This window comes from Bemisia tabaci, chromosome 3, assembly GCF_918797505.1.
Source record: "Bemisia tabaci chromosome 3, PGI_BMITA_v3".
Taxonomy (NCBI): Eukaryota; Metazoa; Arthropoda; class Insecta; order Hemiptera; family Aleyrodidae; genus Bemisia; species Bemisia tabaci.
Window position 1 is genome coordinate 62,552,349 of NC_092795.1, and position 19,209 is coordinate 62,571,557.

General features: G+C 36.7%; 2 protein-coding genes across 5 annotated transcripts in view; one reads left to right on the forward strand and one right to left on the reverse strand.

The window, feature by feature from the left end:
• Positions 1–10,716, forward strand: part of Oseg1 (intraflagellar transport protein Oseg1) — a 28,738-nt gene extending 18,022 nt beyond the window's left edge. The window contains exons 16-22 of one of the 3 annotated variants that reach the window (XR_002009734.2): positions 171–337; positions 511–785; positions 2,081–2,529; positions 4,416–4,590; positions 5,280–5,647; positions 6,920–7,077; positions 7,594–10,716. Coding sequence is in view for 1 of the 3 variants with exons in the window: in XM_019055176.2 (XP_018910721.2) it covers positions 171–337; positions 511–785; positions 2,081–2,529; positions 4,416–4,590; positions 5,280–5,647; positions 6,920–7,024 (1,539 nt within the window). In the remaining 2 variants the exon portion in view is untranslated. Of the gene's footprint in view, positions 1–170; positions 338–510; positions 786–2,080; positions 2,530–4,415; positions 4,591–5,279; positions 5,648–6,919 lie in introns of all 3 variants that reach the window. The other 2 variants (XR_002009733.2, XM_019055176.2) reach the window with 2 other exon arrangements.
• A 774-nt stretch (positions 10,717–11,490) lies between these two features.
• Positions 11,491–18,518, reverse strand: RpL28 (ribosomal protein L28). Of its 2 annotated transcripts, none has more exons than XM_019055232.2 (5): positions 18,366–18,518; positions 16,685–16,789; positions 14,669–14,797; positions 12,784–12,897; positions 11,491–11,691 (listed from the first exon to the last, which is right to left on the reverse strand). In XM_019055232.2, the coding sequence occupies exons 2-5, from the start codon at positions 16,781–16,783 to the stop codon at positions 11,551–11,553; spliced, it is 483 nt and encodes a 160-aa protein (XP_018910777.1). In that variant the 5' UTR covers positions 16,784–16,789; positions 18,366–18,518; the 3' UTR covers positions 11,491–11,550. The 2 variants fall into 2 exon arrangements, with proteins under 2 accessions (XP_018910777.1, XP_018910778.1); XM_019055233.2 differs by lacking the exon at positions 18,366–18,518 and adding an exon at positions 18,105–18,293.
• Between the last annotated feature and the right edge of the window lie 691 nt (positions 18,519–19,209).

The window sequence follows — 19,209 nt, forward strand, 5'->3', positions numbered from 1 at the left end:
CTAGTATTACTTGATCATGTGCTCCAGTTTTACTCTTAAAAACTAACCATGAGCATTTTGAGGCTGAGTAGTTTCTACATTTATATTGCCATCATAAAATCTTTGTTTCCCTAAGCTATATTTTTAAGTTCTAGTTTGTAAGAGCTAATAAAGGATTTTATGTTCTCAAGGAATATTTGGGGACCGGAGACAATGCAGATGAAAAATCGTTGGTTCTTAAGCGTGCTGAATGGGCAGAATCCATCAATGAGCATCGAGCTGCCGTCGAAATGTATTTATCTATAGGCGAAGTTAACAGTGCCATTCGCTTAATGTCTCTTAACGAATGGGTGGACATGTAAGTTAACTTGAATTCATTCTTTCTGTTTTCTTCCATTTTTTTTTATTTACCACCAAATGTCCAAGAAAATGCCCTTTAAAGTTTCCCAAAACCAATTGTATAACCACGGAATCTTTGAAAATTTCAAATTAACCAACATGGCATTTATTTTGTCTCTTTTATACTTTCAGGTTAGTCGATATAGGACGAAAATTGGACAAAGCTGAAACAGAATTAATAGGACTAGTAGCAGAAAGCCTTCAGAAACTGGGGGAAGTAGATAAAGCAGCAGAAATGTACAGCAAATTGGGAGAGCTGAAAAATGTTGTGCAGCTCAACATTGAAGCAAGAAACTGGCAAGAAGTTTTTTCGCTTGCTGAAAAACATTCAGAATTCTATGAACTTGCCTATTTGTCCTATGCTCAGTGGCTTGCCGAAAACGACAAATTTATTGAAGCTCAAAAAGGTAATATCTCGCCAGATTTTATTATAAGTAATTAGGAAAGTATCAAATGCCAGCAACGTCATACCGCCCAGTAGTGGTCAATGATAGCACAGTGTCATCATTAAAGCAAATTAATCTCTAAAAACAAGGAGAATAGTAAAGTTAAATACATGATGCCTAAGTCCTAGACTTATCACCAAATTTTTTTTTAAGTTTTGGATACATCTCGGCAGGCACCAAGCCACAATTATCAACAAACTTCAGTAAATTAATCAGCTAATTTTCTGTGGTAGTTTGATTATGATGGTGGCCTAGGAGTCACCAAAAAATGTCCTATACACAGCGAAAGTAAAATTGTTTGAATTGAGTTGATATCTATCGGTCATGTTATAGTGGTCTGGTCAGCAATTGTCCTGCTTTAAGACCCAACACTCCTCACGTCAGCGCATGTCAAATGATATCTGCGATTTGCTGCTATTTTACAAAAAGTCTTCTTAATGTCAGCTACAGAAGGCATTTCAGCCAGGGTTGACTTAAAGGAGAATGTCGAGACCAAGTCGAATTTATGTAATTGCTCACTTTTGAAAAGTTGCATTTTTTGTTAAGATTGTCAGTTTACCTCCCGTCAAAAGCCATTGAATTTAAGATGATAGTTAGAGTCTTTCGTTTAACTTAATTTGCACAGAGAAGTCTGCATTTATGCTTAGGGAGTCAGATGATTATAAAAAAAAAACTAAAATAATTGCGTCACATGCTAGTTGAATATTTTCAAGTGCCACTTTTCTTAAACTACTTAATCGATGGTGAAACTACAGAAATGCGTATCTCGGTTTGTGGCGTCGCAGACTTCTTGTCTTACTTTATTTTCTAGATTGAAAACTACTGAACGTCAATTTTTAAAAATTTCAGTGATTTTTCTTCTCTTTATAGAGAATATCTTGTGAAAACTTCAAGCCATGATGTTGGTTCGGTTGCTTTTTAAAAAATAAAATAGGAGTGAAAGTTTCGAAACACCGCAAGCGAGATACTCATTTTTGCAGTTTCTCTGTGGATTGCAGGAGCTTTGTTCGTTTAAAAATGTGAACTTTTTCCAAAGAATTTTCAGAGTCATAACAGCTTTAGCTCATTTGAATGTTCTGAGATTTAGAGGATATATCCTGGGATGAATTTTGCAAAGGAAGTTAATCTCAGTAAGTTTTCCTCTGTAGATAATGATTCTTATCTATTCAATGTGGCAAAAAAGGTTCAGTTTTCAAACCTCATTACCACGATTTCACAAACTGAAGTGAGCAGAAATTATTTGTATCTTTTTGCAGCATTTCACAAAGCGGGTTGTCTAGATGAAGCGTCCAAAGTCTTGCAAATTCTCACAAAAAATGCAGTCAACGAAAGTCGGTTTCAAGATGCTGGCTACTACTATTGGGTGCTGAGCAAGCAGTGTCTGGACATTGCAGTTCAAAATAAGGATGATGAGAGCAAAATGGTGGAGCTTTACCATAAGAACGATAAACTAGCATCTATCTATTATGCCTATCACATAATTCAGCGGTACATGGATGAGCCTTTTACATCGTTTACATCCGAGTCTTTGTTTAACATCGCACGATATCTGGTAAATGAAACCAAATCCGTGAAGCCCCAGGAAGTGTCGCAGTTTGCAATTTTGTACACACTGTCAAAACAGGCACAAAGTCTAGGTGCATACAAACTCGCACGGCAGGTTCTTGACCGAATGCAAACACTCCGCATCCCGCCTCAATTTAGGGTAAGTTTTCGGCGTTGTCGAAAGGAAGTGAGCATAAAACAAGAGACTCGAATGTAGAAGTTCTGCTCTCTCCCTTTTTTCTTTTTTTCAAATTGTTGTTTCAACTTGTAGGGAATGAAAGTCTGCCAAGAAATTAAAAACCTAATAGAATTGAGAAAATTAAGGTTTTTTCCCTCCTCCATCAGTTTAAAAGATTGCACCAGGTATCTCATCCAATATCTTATAAAACTTATTCCTAACTCATGACTAACTAACTATCCCTATGTTTAAAAAAAAAAGAACAAATTTTGGCATGGGAACGGAGTCCCCCTGTCTTTACAATCGTTCTGCTGCTACTGCTATGTAATTCCCTATGTCTCTGTGACCTTGGGCGATTCGCCCAATGTTCGATTTTTGGTTCATTTTCGCATGTATCAAAAATCGTTGTGTTTTTTAGTCAATCATGTCTCTACGTCAGGTTGTGTCAAATTCTACAATTCGCTTTCCGCGAGTTTTTTTTCTCCTTGAGATGTCGTGTCTGACTGGTAAATCTGCGCAGAACCACCGAAAAACGAATTTAGGCAAATTCTTTTTTTTGGGAGGTTCTAATTGGTTACATTTCGCCATCAATTTTCTGTTCGTTGGTGCCAACAATCGCCTTCCTCGTTGCTCTTGAGAAGCCGCCATTATCCCACTTCAAATTTTAGAAATAAAAATAAAGAAATAATAACCATTGTGCAAGGTGGAAAATTGCTCTGGAGGACCCGTTACGGATATATGAGCCAAAATCAGAACTCGATTGATTGATTTAATCCATGAATACAGAAATATTGCCTCAGTTTACTGCCACGATAGCAAATGCATGCTGAGATGAACCTTGAGACACATATAAGCATAGGCAAACAATGTCTCACAGAGAAAGGCGCTTTCTCCATTGTCTCATATCACGGCAGTGGCCAAAGTGTCAAGGACATCTCTTGTGAAGCCCCGCTCAGCGTCCGAGATCACTTAACTGTTTTCTTTTCTCCCGACTGCCATGGGCATCGAGATGGCTCAGTTGTCTACGACACCACTCTGGCATAAGGAAAGTTTTCCTTTTTGTGCGAGCGGGGGTTCGAATCTCGTTGGGGACAGTTAATTTTTACTGGTTGTATTGAATGTTTTAGACCAATCATCAAACAATAATTAATACTTGGCAACTTAGGAAGCACATAGGTCACTTATGATGCGTATTCAGGCATATGTGTAGAGTAAAAATATCATACTTTACGCCGAAAAAGCGAACCTGAAACTTAAATGCGTTAACTTCCGAAAACCATATATAATCCAACGAAAATAAATAGTTGGTACATAACAGCTTTCTTGTATGCAAAGAAAAAAATTAAAAATGTTAAAAAAGAGATGTCAACACAAACTTACATAGCCCCTTCAATTCAGAAGATACTACAAACGAACCGTACCTTAACATTTTCATATCCCAGAAGCTATAGTTCCCATGACGAATATTGCTATCGCTAGCGATTGCAAAATCCAACTTGTCTTTTTTAAAAATGGCTAGCCCAAATTTTTTCTATCATTGAACGTCTTTGGCTTTCATCCATGATCAGAATCTGACTGCAATTTAATTGGGAATTAGTCTAACCAATCAGACGTTGCCTAATTTTTTCTGATTTATTATTTTTTCAACAGGAAAGTAAAGAACTCTGAAACTTAAAATTTTGTGTGTACTTTCTTCATACTCTTGTTCAATGTCAAAGAAAGTTTAATGGCATTATTAAGTAGTTTAGTTCTTTGCCAAAAAAATAAAACACAAGAGAAAATCAGGTAAAAGTGTCCCTTGTACAATTAGTTTATATCATAAGAACTGACTTGAGTAAAAATATTTGCTTTCTGTATGTTGCTCTCAGGACTATGTTGACATGTCTACTCTACGTATTCGAGGGAAGCCTTACCACGACAATGATGATCTGCTGATAATGTGCTACAGGTGTTCAACGCACAACCCTCTTCAAATCAATTCATCTCAGGGCAACACATGTGTCAACTGTCGCCATCCCTTCGTCCACTCCCACATAACCTTCGGTATTTGACTGGAAGTTCTTCTCAGATATCAATATTTTTACATTTACACAATAACTTTATTTTCTTTTAACTTACTTCCGGTTGCCCTTTTTTTTGTAATCAACATAAGATTGCATCTTATAAATCGTAAACTATTATTTAATTTGGTTCAAATTGTTCAAGTGTGGACACATACATTTTCATAAGTTCGCTACAGGGATGCTGCCACCGCCATATTATGAAGTACTGTCAGAAAACTACTGTTTGAATTTCTACACGGAAAAAAAGTTGCTGAAGTAACATTCTGAATGTTAAAAATCTGCATGACAACTCTTGAATGTTGTTATGTACACTTCGGCTGTTGAAGTAACATTCAAGCCACGTTGAATTAAGAATCGTAGTGTTCATACCAACATTCAAGATGTGTCGCGCACATTTTTAACATCCAAGATGTTACTTTAGCAACTTCTTTACTTATCACTACCTTATCCCAGATCCCAGGGTACCTTATCACTTTACTTTATCAACTACTTAGAAACTTCTTCTGTAGTTGGTATATACCAAGCTGCTAAGTCTCAGTTTTGCATCATACGTCGATAGTCTAATCTCCATGTTTGCCAAAATTTTAGTGAAAATGAGATTCAATTATATCAATTTCAGTATATTTCTCAAGGAGGATGCTCGTTTGATCATATTTTGCTCAATTTCAGAGGTTTTGCCTCTAGTGCAGTTTCTACCGGAGGAAGGAATCACCGATGCTGAAGCAATGCGACTCATCGAGACAACACGAAGTTCTGCAGAAGCAGACGATTGGGACCAGCAAATTTCAGACCACACTCAAGCACTGCGCCCAAGCGGCCCTGCATCATTTAGCTCCGCAGCGGATCCGTTCACAGCACGACTTCTCATGTTGGACATGGAGGATGAGTCGCCGGTTGTCACTGTCAACAGAGAAACGTTGCTTGCCATGGACCCCGCCAGCGTCGTTATCTGCCACTTACCACCGCCTCTCAAATATTTATATTATAGGAACCTGTTGCCAGAACTTCAAGTCTATGTGTGTCATAGTTGTTTTAAGGTGGGTAGTGTCTTTTGATTTGGTAGTAGTCACTCATAGGTCATTTCATGTCAACACGACTACATACTTCCAGAACCTGATCATTACCGATTTGGCTCAAATCTCATGTACATCCTCTGTTCGCTGCCTTTAAAAAAATACTTTCCCCTTCCACGATCTGTTCGTGAGATGCTGTCCGGAAGTGGTTGTTTTTATGTAGAAGGATCCTTTTCTGCCCATTTTGGAAAGATTTTTTTATGTGTTTTGATTATGAAAAGTCCTTAATTTCCTGTTTTACAAGAGAATGGACCACTAGACAAGGTACGAATTTAAGCATTCTGATACATGTCTCTAAACCAGAATTTCACGCAAAACACGATTCACACCACGAAAATTACTGAAACCAACTCCTAACGAAGATATTAACGTTTTTATTTCACATTGGTTACGAGGAATTTGAACTGCCCGCTCCCAAGAAACTCAAAGCTCTACGTGAGTCAAATCGCGCACTACAACGGTTTCAGCAATCTTCTCAGTCTAGCAATGTTCATGCCCCACCATGTGTTGTTCAAACTATAAGCAATTTGCTATAGCTGAGCCAAAGCGTCAAGATTGAGGTTGCCAGATTTTTATATTGCAGACATTCATGATAACGTTTAGCGCGCGATGTAAATCATGTAGAGCATTGAGTTTTCATGAGCAGGTGGTTTCAATTCACGTATCAAGAATCATTTAATATCTTCGAAAGGAGTTTATTTCGGTGATTTTCGTTATGTGCATCGTGTTTTATGTGAAATTTTGGTTAAGAAACATGTATCACAATGCTGAAATTTGCACCTTGTCAAGTGGTCCATTCCAAAATTAAAGGAAAATTTGCAGCACTGCCTTAATTTAAAAACATAAAAACTGAAAATTCGAGAGTTTGTTGTTGGAATATTTCTTTTTCAATCATGAAGGCTCAAAATTTTCGAAAAAATCCAAATTTTGGGAATTTATATTAGCTTGAGCTCAACTTTATCTGCATTCTCAAAATCTTAGTAAAAAATTAGTCCAAGAAAATATTTGTATAAATATATTTTTTCATATGCAGAGGCAGATCCATCATGGAGCCGCAAAGAAAGGAAGGTCAAGAAAGAGCTTTGTCAGAAATGGCTAAAAGTACTTCTATCTTAAGAGGTGGATATCTGGTGACTGAAATATTAGAGTAGATACCCTATATTTCTAAAAAAAATTGTTTGATGGTACTTGTATGTCAATTTTTTCATCTAAGTTTTTGTCTCTGGCCTTTTCCAGATTTTCCATGTGGATGATTACGAAATGGAGTTATTACAAAGAGGTCACTGTCCTTTTTGCCGCGTTGAACCAGAGTCTATGTCTACTTCATTGGTTGATATTTAAAATTCTTTGGCGTCACTCCATGCTGAAAAAGATTGAATTGTGTCGGAACATTTGTAAGTAGATAAAAGGTTATTTTTTGAGTAATTCGTCCTTTAACAGCCTAAAATAATAATAGTGGAATGAATGAGACCTTCAGCCAAAAAAGGGTCCTCAGATGACGAAAAAAGTCAAGTTATTGATGCCAGAATACAGAGGAATATTCCCCGAACAGTTAAGGATTACAATTGCACAAAAATTTCGAACCAAATCAGAGTCACGGCGGTTTGAAGTTTTTGGTACAAAAAGCCAGGTTCTGTGAAAAATACTTTTTGAGAATCTAATCTTCAGGGCACGAAATGGCCAGATTATTAGAATCATTCCAAAAGAAAGTTCTACGGTCTCAATTTTCCGAAAGTATTAGCAATAAATGAATGTGGTATGAAAGAATATGTCTGTCATATATCAGCTGTTCAACGAGTTAAAAAAGTTGAAAATTGGCCCACAAGTTCACTGGGGAAATCCATTTTACCAGACCCACCTCTTCTTCTAGCAGGTCTAAAAATGAAGATTTGTGAATTGATGTGTTACAGAGAGGTTTATCACCTTCGCGGTAAACATTTAAAATTCGTCCGTAGTCGCCAGATTCAGTCCTCAGAGATTTTTACCTTTTCTCAAACCTGAGATCTGGTCTCAGCGGTAGTAAGTTCGTCATGATGATGAGGTCAAAAAAACGTCTTCTCCCGGCTACTAAGTCAAATGAGGACTCCTCACCTGACATCAGAATGCTGTAGCATTGATATCAGAAATGTTTTGACAAATGGAGACTGCTTTGAAAAATAAGGTAGACTCTTTACAACTTGTCTTTTCTATGACCCTCACTTTATTTTTCTTGCTCCAATATTCTGCGCAAAGGTCCAAGTTACAATTGAATTGACGTATGCGAAATCGTCCGATGTCCAAGACAGTGTTTCAGAACTTGAGTGGATAATTTCGTTGCAATGTAACGACACAAGATGATTTAAGATGTTAGTCATGTAGAACGATTTTATAAATAATCCCCCAAGTGTAATTAAATGTTTACAAAAGAGATCAATCCTATTCATCAGTGTCGTGGGACAAAAAAAACCCACCGCAATTATGAAATAATGTATTTGACAATGGACGTTTTCGCATACGTCGATTCAATTATGGACCTGCCGTGAAAGGAGGTAACACTAAAACAAACTATTTCAAGAAAGTAGTGGGTCGATTTTCAAATTTTTTAGCTCGATGAAAAGCTAAGACTATGAATATTAAACTTTTTATCACCACTGCCATTATTCGTTAACATTTTTGGAGAAGTAAAACCGTGGAAATGACCTTTTGAAATGACCCTGTATAAGCCCTGAAGAGAATTTTCTTGGGAAATCTGAAATCAATTCTTGACCCAACTGGATAAAAATTATTGATGGAAAATTTTGCTTCCGTTGACTGAAATCCCTTTTCTCAAGTATGGTTGTAAATACTGAGAAGGCATGCAAAAATTAATCTCATTATTTTTGATGATAATTCCAATCATCGTAGATTTTTTCAAGTATGAGATATTTTAGAGTGTTTTGTAGTTATTGATGCCTCATGTAACATATTCATAACACCATAAAGTTTTCGATAAGTGTTATTAGTTATAGGATTCACATTCTTTTTTGGTCCATCATTAATTTCGACTATTGTGTTTTACAATTTTTCTTTTCTTTTTTTCTCTCAACCTCTTACAGGAAGCAAAGGAGTAAGTTTAGAATAATGATCATGATCTTTCAAGACCAAGTTTGGTTTTACTGCTCTCTAAGTATTTTGCTGTGAAATATTTTTAATTTATTAGATACCTATTATAGAATATAAAGACCTGAACTGTGATATTTATTCTTTTGTCTTTCGCACTCATTGTTTTTTAGTAGAAGTACACTTAATGCTTGAATCAAAAATGCGTAGTAAAATAATCAGAGAGTTTCTCTATGAGATATTCATCAGCAGTGTTCGAAACTCACCTTTGAGTTTTAGGAGCCATGTGGTGCATCAAGCTCGATTTTTAGGGGCCAGATTGACTTTTTACCTATATATCACAGCGCATTTAGTAAAAAGAACGCCAAAAAAAAAAAAAAAAATAGAACGCAAAAAAAAAAAAAAAAAAAAAAATTAGACGCAAGATATTTTAGTCTCAGAACTAGTAACTGTAACTTGGGGAAAAGTTTGAAAATTCACAAAAAAGAAAAACTAGGAATTTTTTTTTTGGGGGGGGAGGGCAATTTTTAGGGGCCACGTTGGCGCAGAGCCATCATTTTTTAGGTGCTATGACTGGTTTCTTAGGCGTATTTGGCGCCTGTGAGTTTTGAACACTGTTTATCAGTAGCTGCAAATAACCTCATTCCATGGAGGCATGCTCTTCAATCAGCTCAGACTGCTCTCTGTCAAATGTTCTTATTTTCAAAACAGGAGCCATGTGATGTGAATACCTACTTTAGGCTTGAAACCTGTTTGCATGACTTTTCCTTTTTTTTCTTGTAGTATTTTTATTTCCATGACAGATTTTGATGTTTCCTCTTATCACTATTGAAACTTATCCGTCCCTCTCAGTACAAATTTATTTTCTGTAAATTAGTGTTCTTTCATGTTTGTGAAACTGTGAAGATCCTGCTATTAATGAGCCATTGCAGTTTAATCTGAAAAGCTGAGTTGATTTTGCACCAAATAATTGGCTGCCTGCAGCAGTGCCTCTGAAGCATCATATCTATTTATTTTAGTATTCAGTCATAATGCAAAAATGAAGGAAGCTTATCCTCAGCATATATGCTTTGCCGACAAACCAATACTGGTTGCAGCGCTAAATTCAGTTTCAGATGGACATTTTGCAATTCGGAACCTCAATTTCTGACTTGGTTTAGAAACAACATTTCTGCCGTGCGAAGGAAAAACGCCGTATGAACCTTCAGGCGTTGCCAAATTTCCGTTGTTAAAACATGAATTTTCTGATAAACTTACGAATTTTTTCCTTCAATTTTTTTAGATAATTTTGTTCTCAATTTCACCTGAAGTCCCTGAAAATTCCAAGGAAAAATATTCATAACTTCCCCCAAAAATAAACATATTATCGAAGGAAATTTGGCAACTCTCGAATGTTCATACGGCGCTCTTCCTTAGCATGGAAGATTTGTATCAATAGTTTCCCTATGTACATAATTTTTTTTTACAGATGACCCAGAAATTTTAGTTCTCAATTGCAAAATGAAGTCCAGAAGATACTAGTATTAATTATTTATTAGCATACTGTTATTAAATAGTGGTAAAGTCAGGGTAAAAAATCGGCAGCTACCTTGGAGATTCATTGAGTACACTGATTTTTGTTTTATGACTAAACAAGAACTTATTACTATTCCAATCAATTGAAGAGCTACTTTTTCTTGTTAAACTGGAAGTAATCCTGTCTCAGTTATAACTAACTGAGATGGTAACCTAAAAATTTTGGTCATCTCTCAAGTTTTTTCCTAGTTATTATGTCTACAAATATTGATTGAGGACATACGTGTTTGTGTTTTCTTAGTGCATATATTGTCCAATCATGTTTATGTGAGAAATATTTTAAGATCCGCTTAAACAATGCAATTTTGTTGAACTGTTTGTCATTCCGTCCATTTTCATTGTTAGTAAACTTTTGTAAAATATATGTAAGATCTCTTTAATTTTTTTCTCTTTCATCATCGGAATTATCTGAAAATTTTGCCCCATTAAATTTTCATGATTCAAGCTACTCTGTTAGGGCTTATTAAGCCCCTAGCATTACTTTTGCTTGTCCTGGAATAGGAAAGACGTAGGTGTAAGAGCAAGCACTTGCCAAACAGCATGTTAGGACTTCAACTTTTTTTTAAACACCTGTCTGCACCATTAAGGCGGAAAGTCATTGATAACTTAATGAACAGAACTTGATCAACTCCATATAGTGAAGATTATTTCCTATCACATTGAAATCCTCTTTTAGAATCTTTGGAAAGATCACAAGAACTAGATAATCGAATAAAATGTGATGACGTCAGGACAAGGCCCTTAAGAAGGAAATAAATCGTGAAAATAAATTAGTCATGCATCATTTTGCTTAAAGGACTCCAAAAATTCCGAGAGCAGCCCTTTAAGGGCATTTTAAAATTAAAGGACAATAAATCTTGAATTACAGAAAAACGAATGACAAGGTTAACCTGTGCTGTTCTCAGTTTTAGAAATAATTCTAAGCTACTTGAAATCATAACCCAATGTTCTTTCGGGTATTCAAAATTGATATATTCAATTTCAAATCCATTCCTTTGCTGAACTGAACAATTTAGGTTTCCACCAAGAGGGCCCTTTTGTCTGACAGAATCACAAATAAGGATCTTCGTATGAGTTACTTCTTGATCAAGTGTCTTTTGGATAATTAGCTCAAAATCTCAAAAAAAGAATTATAAAACATAAAATACTAAGACTGGTTTTTTCCAACTTTTATTTTTTTACAAATCAAAATCATAAAAAAACTGTCACAATTCCTAGGATGTTGCTGGTTTAGTTTTCTTTACTCGTGGTTGTTTCTTTTCTTTGTCCTTTCCTTTCCCCTTCTTTTTCTTGCCCTTGGATGCCTTCAATCCTTTCTGTGATTCAAGGAATGCACTAGCTTTGCACAATGCCATCTGTAACAGGGGGAGAAATTATTATTTAATTCATTGAGGTATAAAGAAAAATCCAAGATTTTTTTTATAAAATTGGTATCATGAGGATGATTTTATGATGACAAGAGTAGTAATGTCGCTAATTTCATTTTCAAGTATTTACAGGGCAATGAAACAAATTAATCGAACAAGAATATAGTTGCCACTGGGAATTGTCTTGTTTGTGCACTAGCATAAGATTCATGCAGAAGATAATAAGATATTATCATCACTCAGACTTCTAGACCATAAAATGGGATGTCGGTTACACATAACTGACAGAGAAAAAATGTCTCATCAGTTTGAAAAGATTTTAACAACAGCTGTATTTTCCTGCAATTAATTTGTTGTATAACTTTGAAAATGCGAACTAAACTGGCAACATTACTATTCCCATTAGGGTGAAATCACACATTAGAATTTAAAAGCAGGAGTCTATATCTATGAAAGCTGTCCAAAAAAACTGAGAGTTGGCCTGCTTTGAGTGAAGTGTTGGAGATATTGAAACCCCAATTGCAGAAACTTGTCGTTTATTTCATAAGCTTTCTAACGAGCCCTTGGTGAGCTCACATAGTGAAAAAAATCGCATTTCTACAGCAATTTTTGGCTGAGAGTATCAAGCCACTCACTGAAAAAGTCTCACAACAGACTGATTTGGTGGCTACTTTATTCTTGCCATATTCCATATCAGTTTTTGATGGTTCCAACCAAAAAAATAGAACATAACTTCAATTCCACATTCTACGTGGAGTTTACTGAGTTGGGACATTAAAATTAGGTCAAAGACAAATCATAAATCAATAAATTTTTTTGCAAGAAACACTACACATTCCACCACCTTGGTATGAATACGACAGGGTTATGTGCCTGTTCACAGTGGAGCCATCAAACAATTAAGTTTATTAAATGATATAGCCACTAAAGTATTCTGCTGACAAACAAAAGCAATGAATTTTGGTTTTATTGTAATTTACTTCAGTTTTGGTTTAGAGTTACAATGATGGACAGCATACTTAAGTTTAAGAGAAGCACTGAAAAAGCAAAATAATAAAGTCAAGAGAAATTTTCACTTACCCTGGTCAATTCTTGGCGATATCTGTTCTTCTGCAATTTATTCCTCAACTTCTTCAGAGAAGATCTAGCATGACCAGAGATAACTTCACGGACACATGATTTACCAGGTTTGTACTGAAAATCAAGAAAGCAATGATTAATTCAAGAGTAAATCAACTACAGGATTAGGGAGATGGAACAATTTCAGTTTTATGAATTGGAGAACCATTTTGTGCAAAATTCACGGAAAAAAGTCTTCATCAGTGGTGGGTGGTGATAGGAAACATAGTCATCACGAAAATAATCCAGTCCACGTCCATCATCTTGTGACGGAAAGTGAAGAAACTTCTGCTCTGAATGTTATGAATTCTAACAATTGGGAACAAAACTTCAAGAAAGAGCTGCCTTTATCAGTGGTGGGTGGTGATAAGAAACATTGTCATCACAAAATAATCTAGTCCATGTTAATCATCATACGACAGAAAATGAAGAGACTTCCGCTCTGATGTTATGATTTCTAACAATTCGATGGTATACTTTCTAGGAGGGCTGCCATAATCAGTGGTGGGTGGTGATAAAAAACATTGTCATCACAAAATTATCTAGTCCACGTTAATCATCATATGACAGAAAATGAAGAGAAACTCTGAATGTTGTGATTTCTAACTTAAGCTCAGGCTGCCTGCATCAGTGGTGGGTGGTGATAAGAAACATTGTCATCACTAGTCCATTAATCATTCGGTAATAAAGCTCTCTTGAGAAGGCTGCCTGCATCAGTGGTGGGTGGGATATAAGAAACATTGTCATCACAAAATAATTTAGTCCACGTTAATCATCATGTGACAGAGAATAGAGAGACCTCTAATTTGATGGAAAAACTTTGATTTGGTCAGTCTGGGATAAAAATTAGTTTCAGTGATTTACTCATCAGTGGTGGGTGGTGATAAGAAACATTGTCATCACAAAATAATCTAGTCCACGTTAATCATCATTTGACAGAAAAGGAGGAAACTTCCGTTCTGAATGTTGTGATTTCTAACAATTCGATAGTATACTTTCTAGGGGGGCTGCCTTAATCAGTGGTGGGTGGTGATAAAAAACATTGTCATCACAAAATTATCTAGTCCACGTTAATCATCATATGACAGAAAATGAAGAGACTTCCACTCTGAATGTTGTGATTTCTAACAATTCGGTAATAAGCTCTATGAGAAGGCTACCTGCATCAGTGGTGGGTGGTGATAAGAAACATTGTCATCACAAAATAATTTAGTCCACGTTAATCATCATGCGACAGAAAATAGAGAAACCTCTAATTTGATGGAAAAACTTTGATGGGATAAAAATTAGTTCCTGTGATTTACTCATCAGTGGTGGGTGGTGATAAGAAACATTGTCATCACACAAATAAATCCAGTCAATGTCAATCATCATTTGAGAGAAAATTGCTGAACTATCTTTGAATATGAAAAAAAAAAATTGTGACTTTAGTGAACTTCATATGAGGGCTGCCTTCATCAGTGGTGGGTGGTGATAAGAAACATTGTCATCACAAAAATTATCCAGTCCACGTCAATCATCATGTGAAAGAAAATGGAGAAACCTTCAGTTTGAGTGTTGGAAATCTTGACAATTAGGTGCAATATTTCATGATAAGGCTGCTTTCATCAGAGGTGGGTGGTGATAAGAAACATTGTCATCACACTAAACTGATTCAGTTCACGTCAATCATCATGTGAAAGAAAGCTTAAAAATCAAGGAGTGCCTGTGAACACTCCAGAGCCATTAATCAATTATGCAGCAGATATCTGAAATTTCAAGTTACAAAGCTACTTCCGGAGCAGCACTCGACTGTAACAGCTGCATTGTAAATCAAAAGTAGAATTTGAAATGTTGCCATACTTACAAAACTGCCTGGTTTCTTTGTCCTAACCACAAAACCGCGATTATCCTGCGGAATGGTAATGTGAACAGACTTAGGCTGGACAATGCCACTGTATTTGAAAGAGGAAAGGCATGGTATGTTTCCAGGCTCCTGAAAGAAAAAATAGTTGAGAATATTATATTTTAACATGTTGAACCATACGGTTTTAATTTGGAACCTTGATGAGCAGAATGATTTATAAATAGTACTAGACAAAAAGTAATCAGATTTAGTTAGAGAAATATTAGTAAGACTTACTGTTAGCAAAATGCGTGCTGGTATTTACAGGAGCTCTGACTCTCATTGTGACAATGATGACAAGATAAACCAGTTGAGGCATTTTTTATGGCCATGGCTTTCTGAGGATCAGGAGTAGTGACTACTATTTAATCATTCAGTTCCAAAACAACCCAACTCCAGTAATTCAGCAATGCATTTTCTTAAAGGAAAATGTTATAAAAGTGAGGCGCAGCTATTATGTGCTTCTATTTTGCAAAAGGTTGAAATCCACAAATTTCAGCTAGTTCCAAGGTAATCGGGTTCCGCTTACTTTGTTGTTCGCATTATGGAGACAAGAGAAGTAAGAACTTAGGTCCCAATGCCTACTAGTCTCAGATTGACAGTAAGCATTTAAACATTTTCCTATTAGGGAAAAGAATTAGCTGCAAGCAGTTTCTTTCATTTGGGAAACTTTCTCCCCCTCCGCACTTACAAGGGGAACATCCAAGCTGCCGCCTCCGAACAGGCTGGAAAAATTAAATGAACTCTTTGGAAGAATCCATTATTGTTTTTTCCAATGCACCCTGGAAACACCCCCAAAAAATTCCATCAAGTCCAGTTTTGAGCGCGCAATGACATTGCGTGCCAGACACCCAGTCTGCGCTGGGAGGGCTGGGCGAGGCAAAGTAACGCTCCTTCGTCTCGCCCAGCCCTTCCAGCTCACCCTGGGTACCCGATGCGCACTGAAAACCCGACTTTTCGGAATTTTATGGGCAGGCTTCCAGGGCGCATTGGAAAACAAAACAACACGGTCCTAATGGATTCATTCAAAGAGTTGGTATGAATTTTTTCAGCCCGTTCAGAGGCGGCAGCTTGGGAAGTTCTCCTTGTAAGTTTATTTTAGAACTGAACAATCTAAGAGTATCAACTGATCGGTCAGTGACATAAAATTGAACACTCAAACATTGTTTTGCTTTGTTATGACAGTGCTTAGCAGGCCAACAGCAAATCGACTCTATGTCACTGCTTTGTTGTGTCGCGCAGTTGACTGAGTGGAAAGCGCGATTTATAAAATCTATGTTTTAACAGTTCATGGACATAGAGGCGACATAGCGCCGACAAACTGAAGGCACCTTCGGACCACCTGACAAAGGCTTAGTTGATGAATAACCTCTAATTATTTTCGCACAATTCAGTAAAAAATGAATTTATGAATTAAAAGAGAAGTTTTGTTCTTGTGATTTGTCCAAACAAATTTAGACACGTTTGTTCAGTCCACATTGGGCGGTGCTGAGTATCCGATCGTTCGATCCGATGACCAACACACCAACCATATGTTGGCTAAGTCAGCTGTCAACAGGTTGTTTACAACCAAATCTACGTCAACAATAAGTGGATAAGTAAAAATGTCAGACTGACGTCATTCGCTTGGCCGTGCTGCGTTTTGATTGGTTGAAAGACATTTAAAAATTTGGTAATTACGTAGCCGACAACAGCAACGCTGCTGCTTTGTCTTACCCTCTCGCATGAACAGTTAGTTTTGTAGTGTCCGGTCCGAGAAGTTCAAAAATTACTCCCTGCTAACCCAATCAACACAGCATAGAGTCGATTGAGCTTTGTTGCCCGTTTTCAATAATCGGCCCGCAGGTATTGACAACATGTGCAAAAGGCACTTGACGATCGGTTATGCCGACGAGACAAGAAATAAAAATCTGTATTCATCTCGAACACTCAAATTAAAAAAAAAACCCTTCAGATACAGCAAAGAGAAAGACTTACAGTGCTGAAATGTTTCTTGATGTTCCTCTTCTTTTTCAAGAAAGCATTGTTGTTCTTGACGATGAGCCAAGTCAAATGTGGCGACACAGCATAAGACATGATGAGCTGAAATCCAAAATTACGAGCGCAATGAGCAATGGAAGAATATCTGCTGATGAAACTCAACAGTATTATACATTTATGATGTTGAGAGTGCTTAGAGCTCCCTCATCATTTATGAAGACATAGGCTCTGAGTAGCTCGAGGTAAGTAAGCAACCGCTAACGTATGAGGCGGAATTGTAACTTCCTGGCTTTACTTCAGGCTCAAGATTTGGTATCTAACTCATTGCAATGAAATTTTATTTATTCATATGAGAAAACCAACCCTCTAATACTTACAAATAGTAAGCTGCATGATTTGATAAGGGCTCTTTCCCATTGCGAAAGAGCAATAGGAAACGAACATTTATAAAAAGTTAAAAGCCTTCTGATATACAATAAAAGGTGGCTGCCTATTGTAGCAGTAATATTGTTTCTAGGGATGTCGATACTTAACCGATACTTCCAAAGTATCCCACAGTGCATAGTGAAGGTGAATTAGAAGGGAGAGAAGTTTTAAAAAAGAAAAAGAGGCCTTCTTCATGGCCAAGTTAGATTAAGTATCGATACCATCCATACTCAACGATAACGATACTATGTGGTATCGATCCTCAGACCCCAATATCGATGGTATCGATACTTAATCTAACTTGGCCATGAAGAAGGCCTCTTTTTCTTTTCTAAAAACTTCTCTCCCTTCTAATTCACCTTCACTATGCACTGTGACAAGCAATGCGACGAAGTAATCAAGTTACTCAAGATGATTACTTTCGTTAAAAATATTAAAAGCTCGGTTCGATAACTGTAAAAAGGGCTCAAAATAGTTGACTGAGCGCGCGAATAGGGCGGTTTGGAGAGAGGCATAAATCTGGCGGAATTTGACGGCCGACAAATATACGCACACTCCGATTACAGCATACTTAATTCAGAAATAGTATCTGTGGCATCGATACCTAAAAAGTATCAATACTTCAGCTCGATGCTTGATACTGGTATCGATGCTTAGAGTCAATACCAGTATCGATACTTTCCCGAGTGTCGACATCCCTAATTGTTTCCACAAACTCGGTAGTTGCGACAATATTAGTTGTCACCTAAATTCAGTAATCTCCTACACAGTGTGAGAAAAACGATCCTAGGCTACCAACATCTAGCAATATGTGCTAACTTTGATTAGGAGAAGAAGGGTAATGATCATTCCTTCAATTTCCTGTATCTAGTACAAACATGCTACAAGTGTAGGCTGACTAGGAGGTTAGAGCTATGTAGCAATGTAACTGAACTACGTTGAAATAAGTTAATACGGATGAATTTGGCTAAATCTAGAAGATTGGACGCACCAGTAATATGAAAATAACAAGAAATACTCGAAATGTTGAGAGAACTTTACAAATTAGCAATGTTCCAAGTATAACGGAACCGCAGATCGAGATGTCAACAACGTGGATGCGTTCGACGCAAGGGACAGAATACCATCGACCCAGCCAGCCCAAACTTGAAGTTCGACGGGAATTGATGGTCTTTGAGGATTCTTATTTCGTTAAATGCTTTTAATTAAAAAGTAAAATAAGAAATTCGGGCGAAAGATTAATAATACTCACGTGGAAAGGCCTGCTTGAGTATGAAAGACTGCCGAATTGCACCACAAATTAGCAACACCAACAGCGATGTTGATCGATGTTTTCGTGAGAGCGCTGGCAACGACCCCGGGAAAAAGAAAAATATTCAAATTCAAGTGTATCCTCACATTCTTCATTACTTTCCTGGTTTTGAATGGTTGAATTTTTCTTGAAATTTTTCAAAAGTGTAAAAGAGGGTTTCAAAATTTTGATTCAACTTTGAAACACAAAGAAATAACGAGGGTTAAGGAACGATACCGCCTAACTGACAATTGGATTACATTTTGCAAAAAGGAACCACTATCTTCGGCTCTCCAATAAAAGCACATATCTGCATAGGGAAACCAATGGCATGTATGTTGTTTCTAAAATGGGGCAGAAATAGTGGTTCCTTATTGCAAAATGTAATCCAATTTTGGCGAACATGAGGTGGCGACTTTGTTGCATTCTAAAGTATTAAACATACAAGCTGATGGTTTCAGTTTTTTCCAATCTTCATGGAAGCACTGTAATAAAGTTGTATTGTATACAAAAAAATTACAGACCTATCTTTAAAATAACCAAAACAGCGAAGTTTTTTCTTCATCTTATGAGAGCATCAGTACTTATGTGTAATCGTAAATAACGACACCTATCGCTGTCCCTCTTGCACTCATCAGTCAAATGCAATTTTTTTCAGCTCATCAATTACGGACAAAATTGCACCTCACACGGATGCAAGAATACAATAACTGATACTTTCAAAGATACTGTGAGAAACGGAAAAGTGAAAGAGCATGATCTCAAAATAAGTGCTTGAGTGCTGAAACGGATGATTGAAAGATTT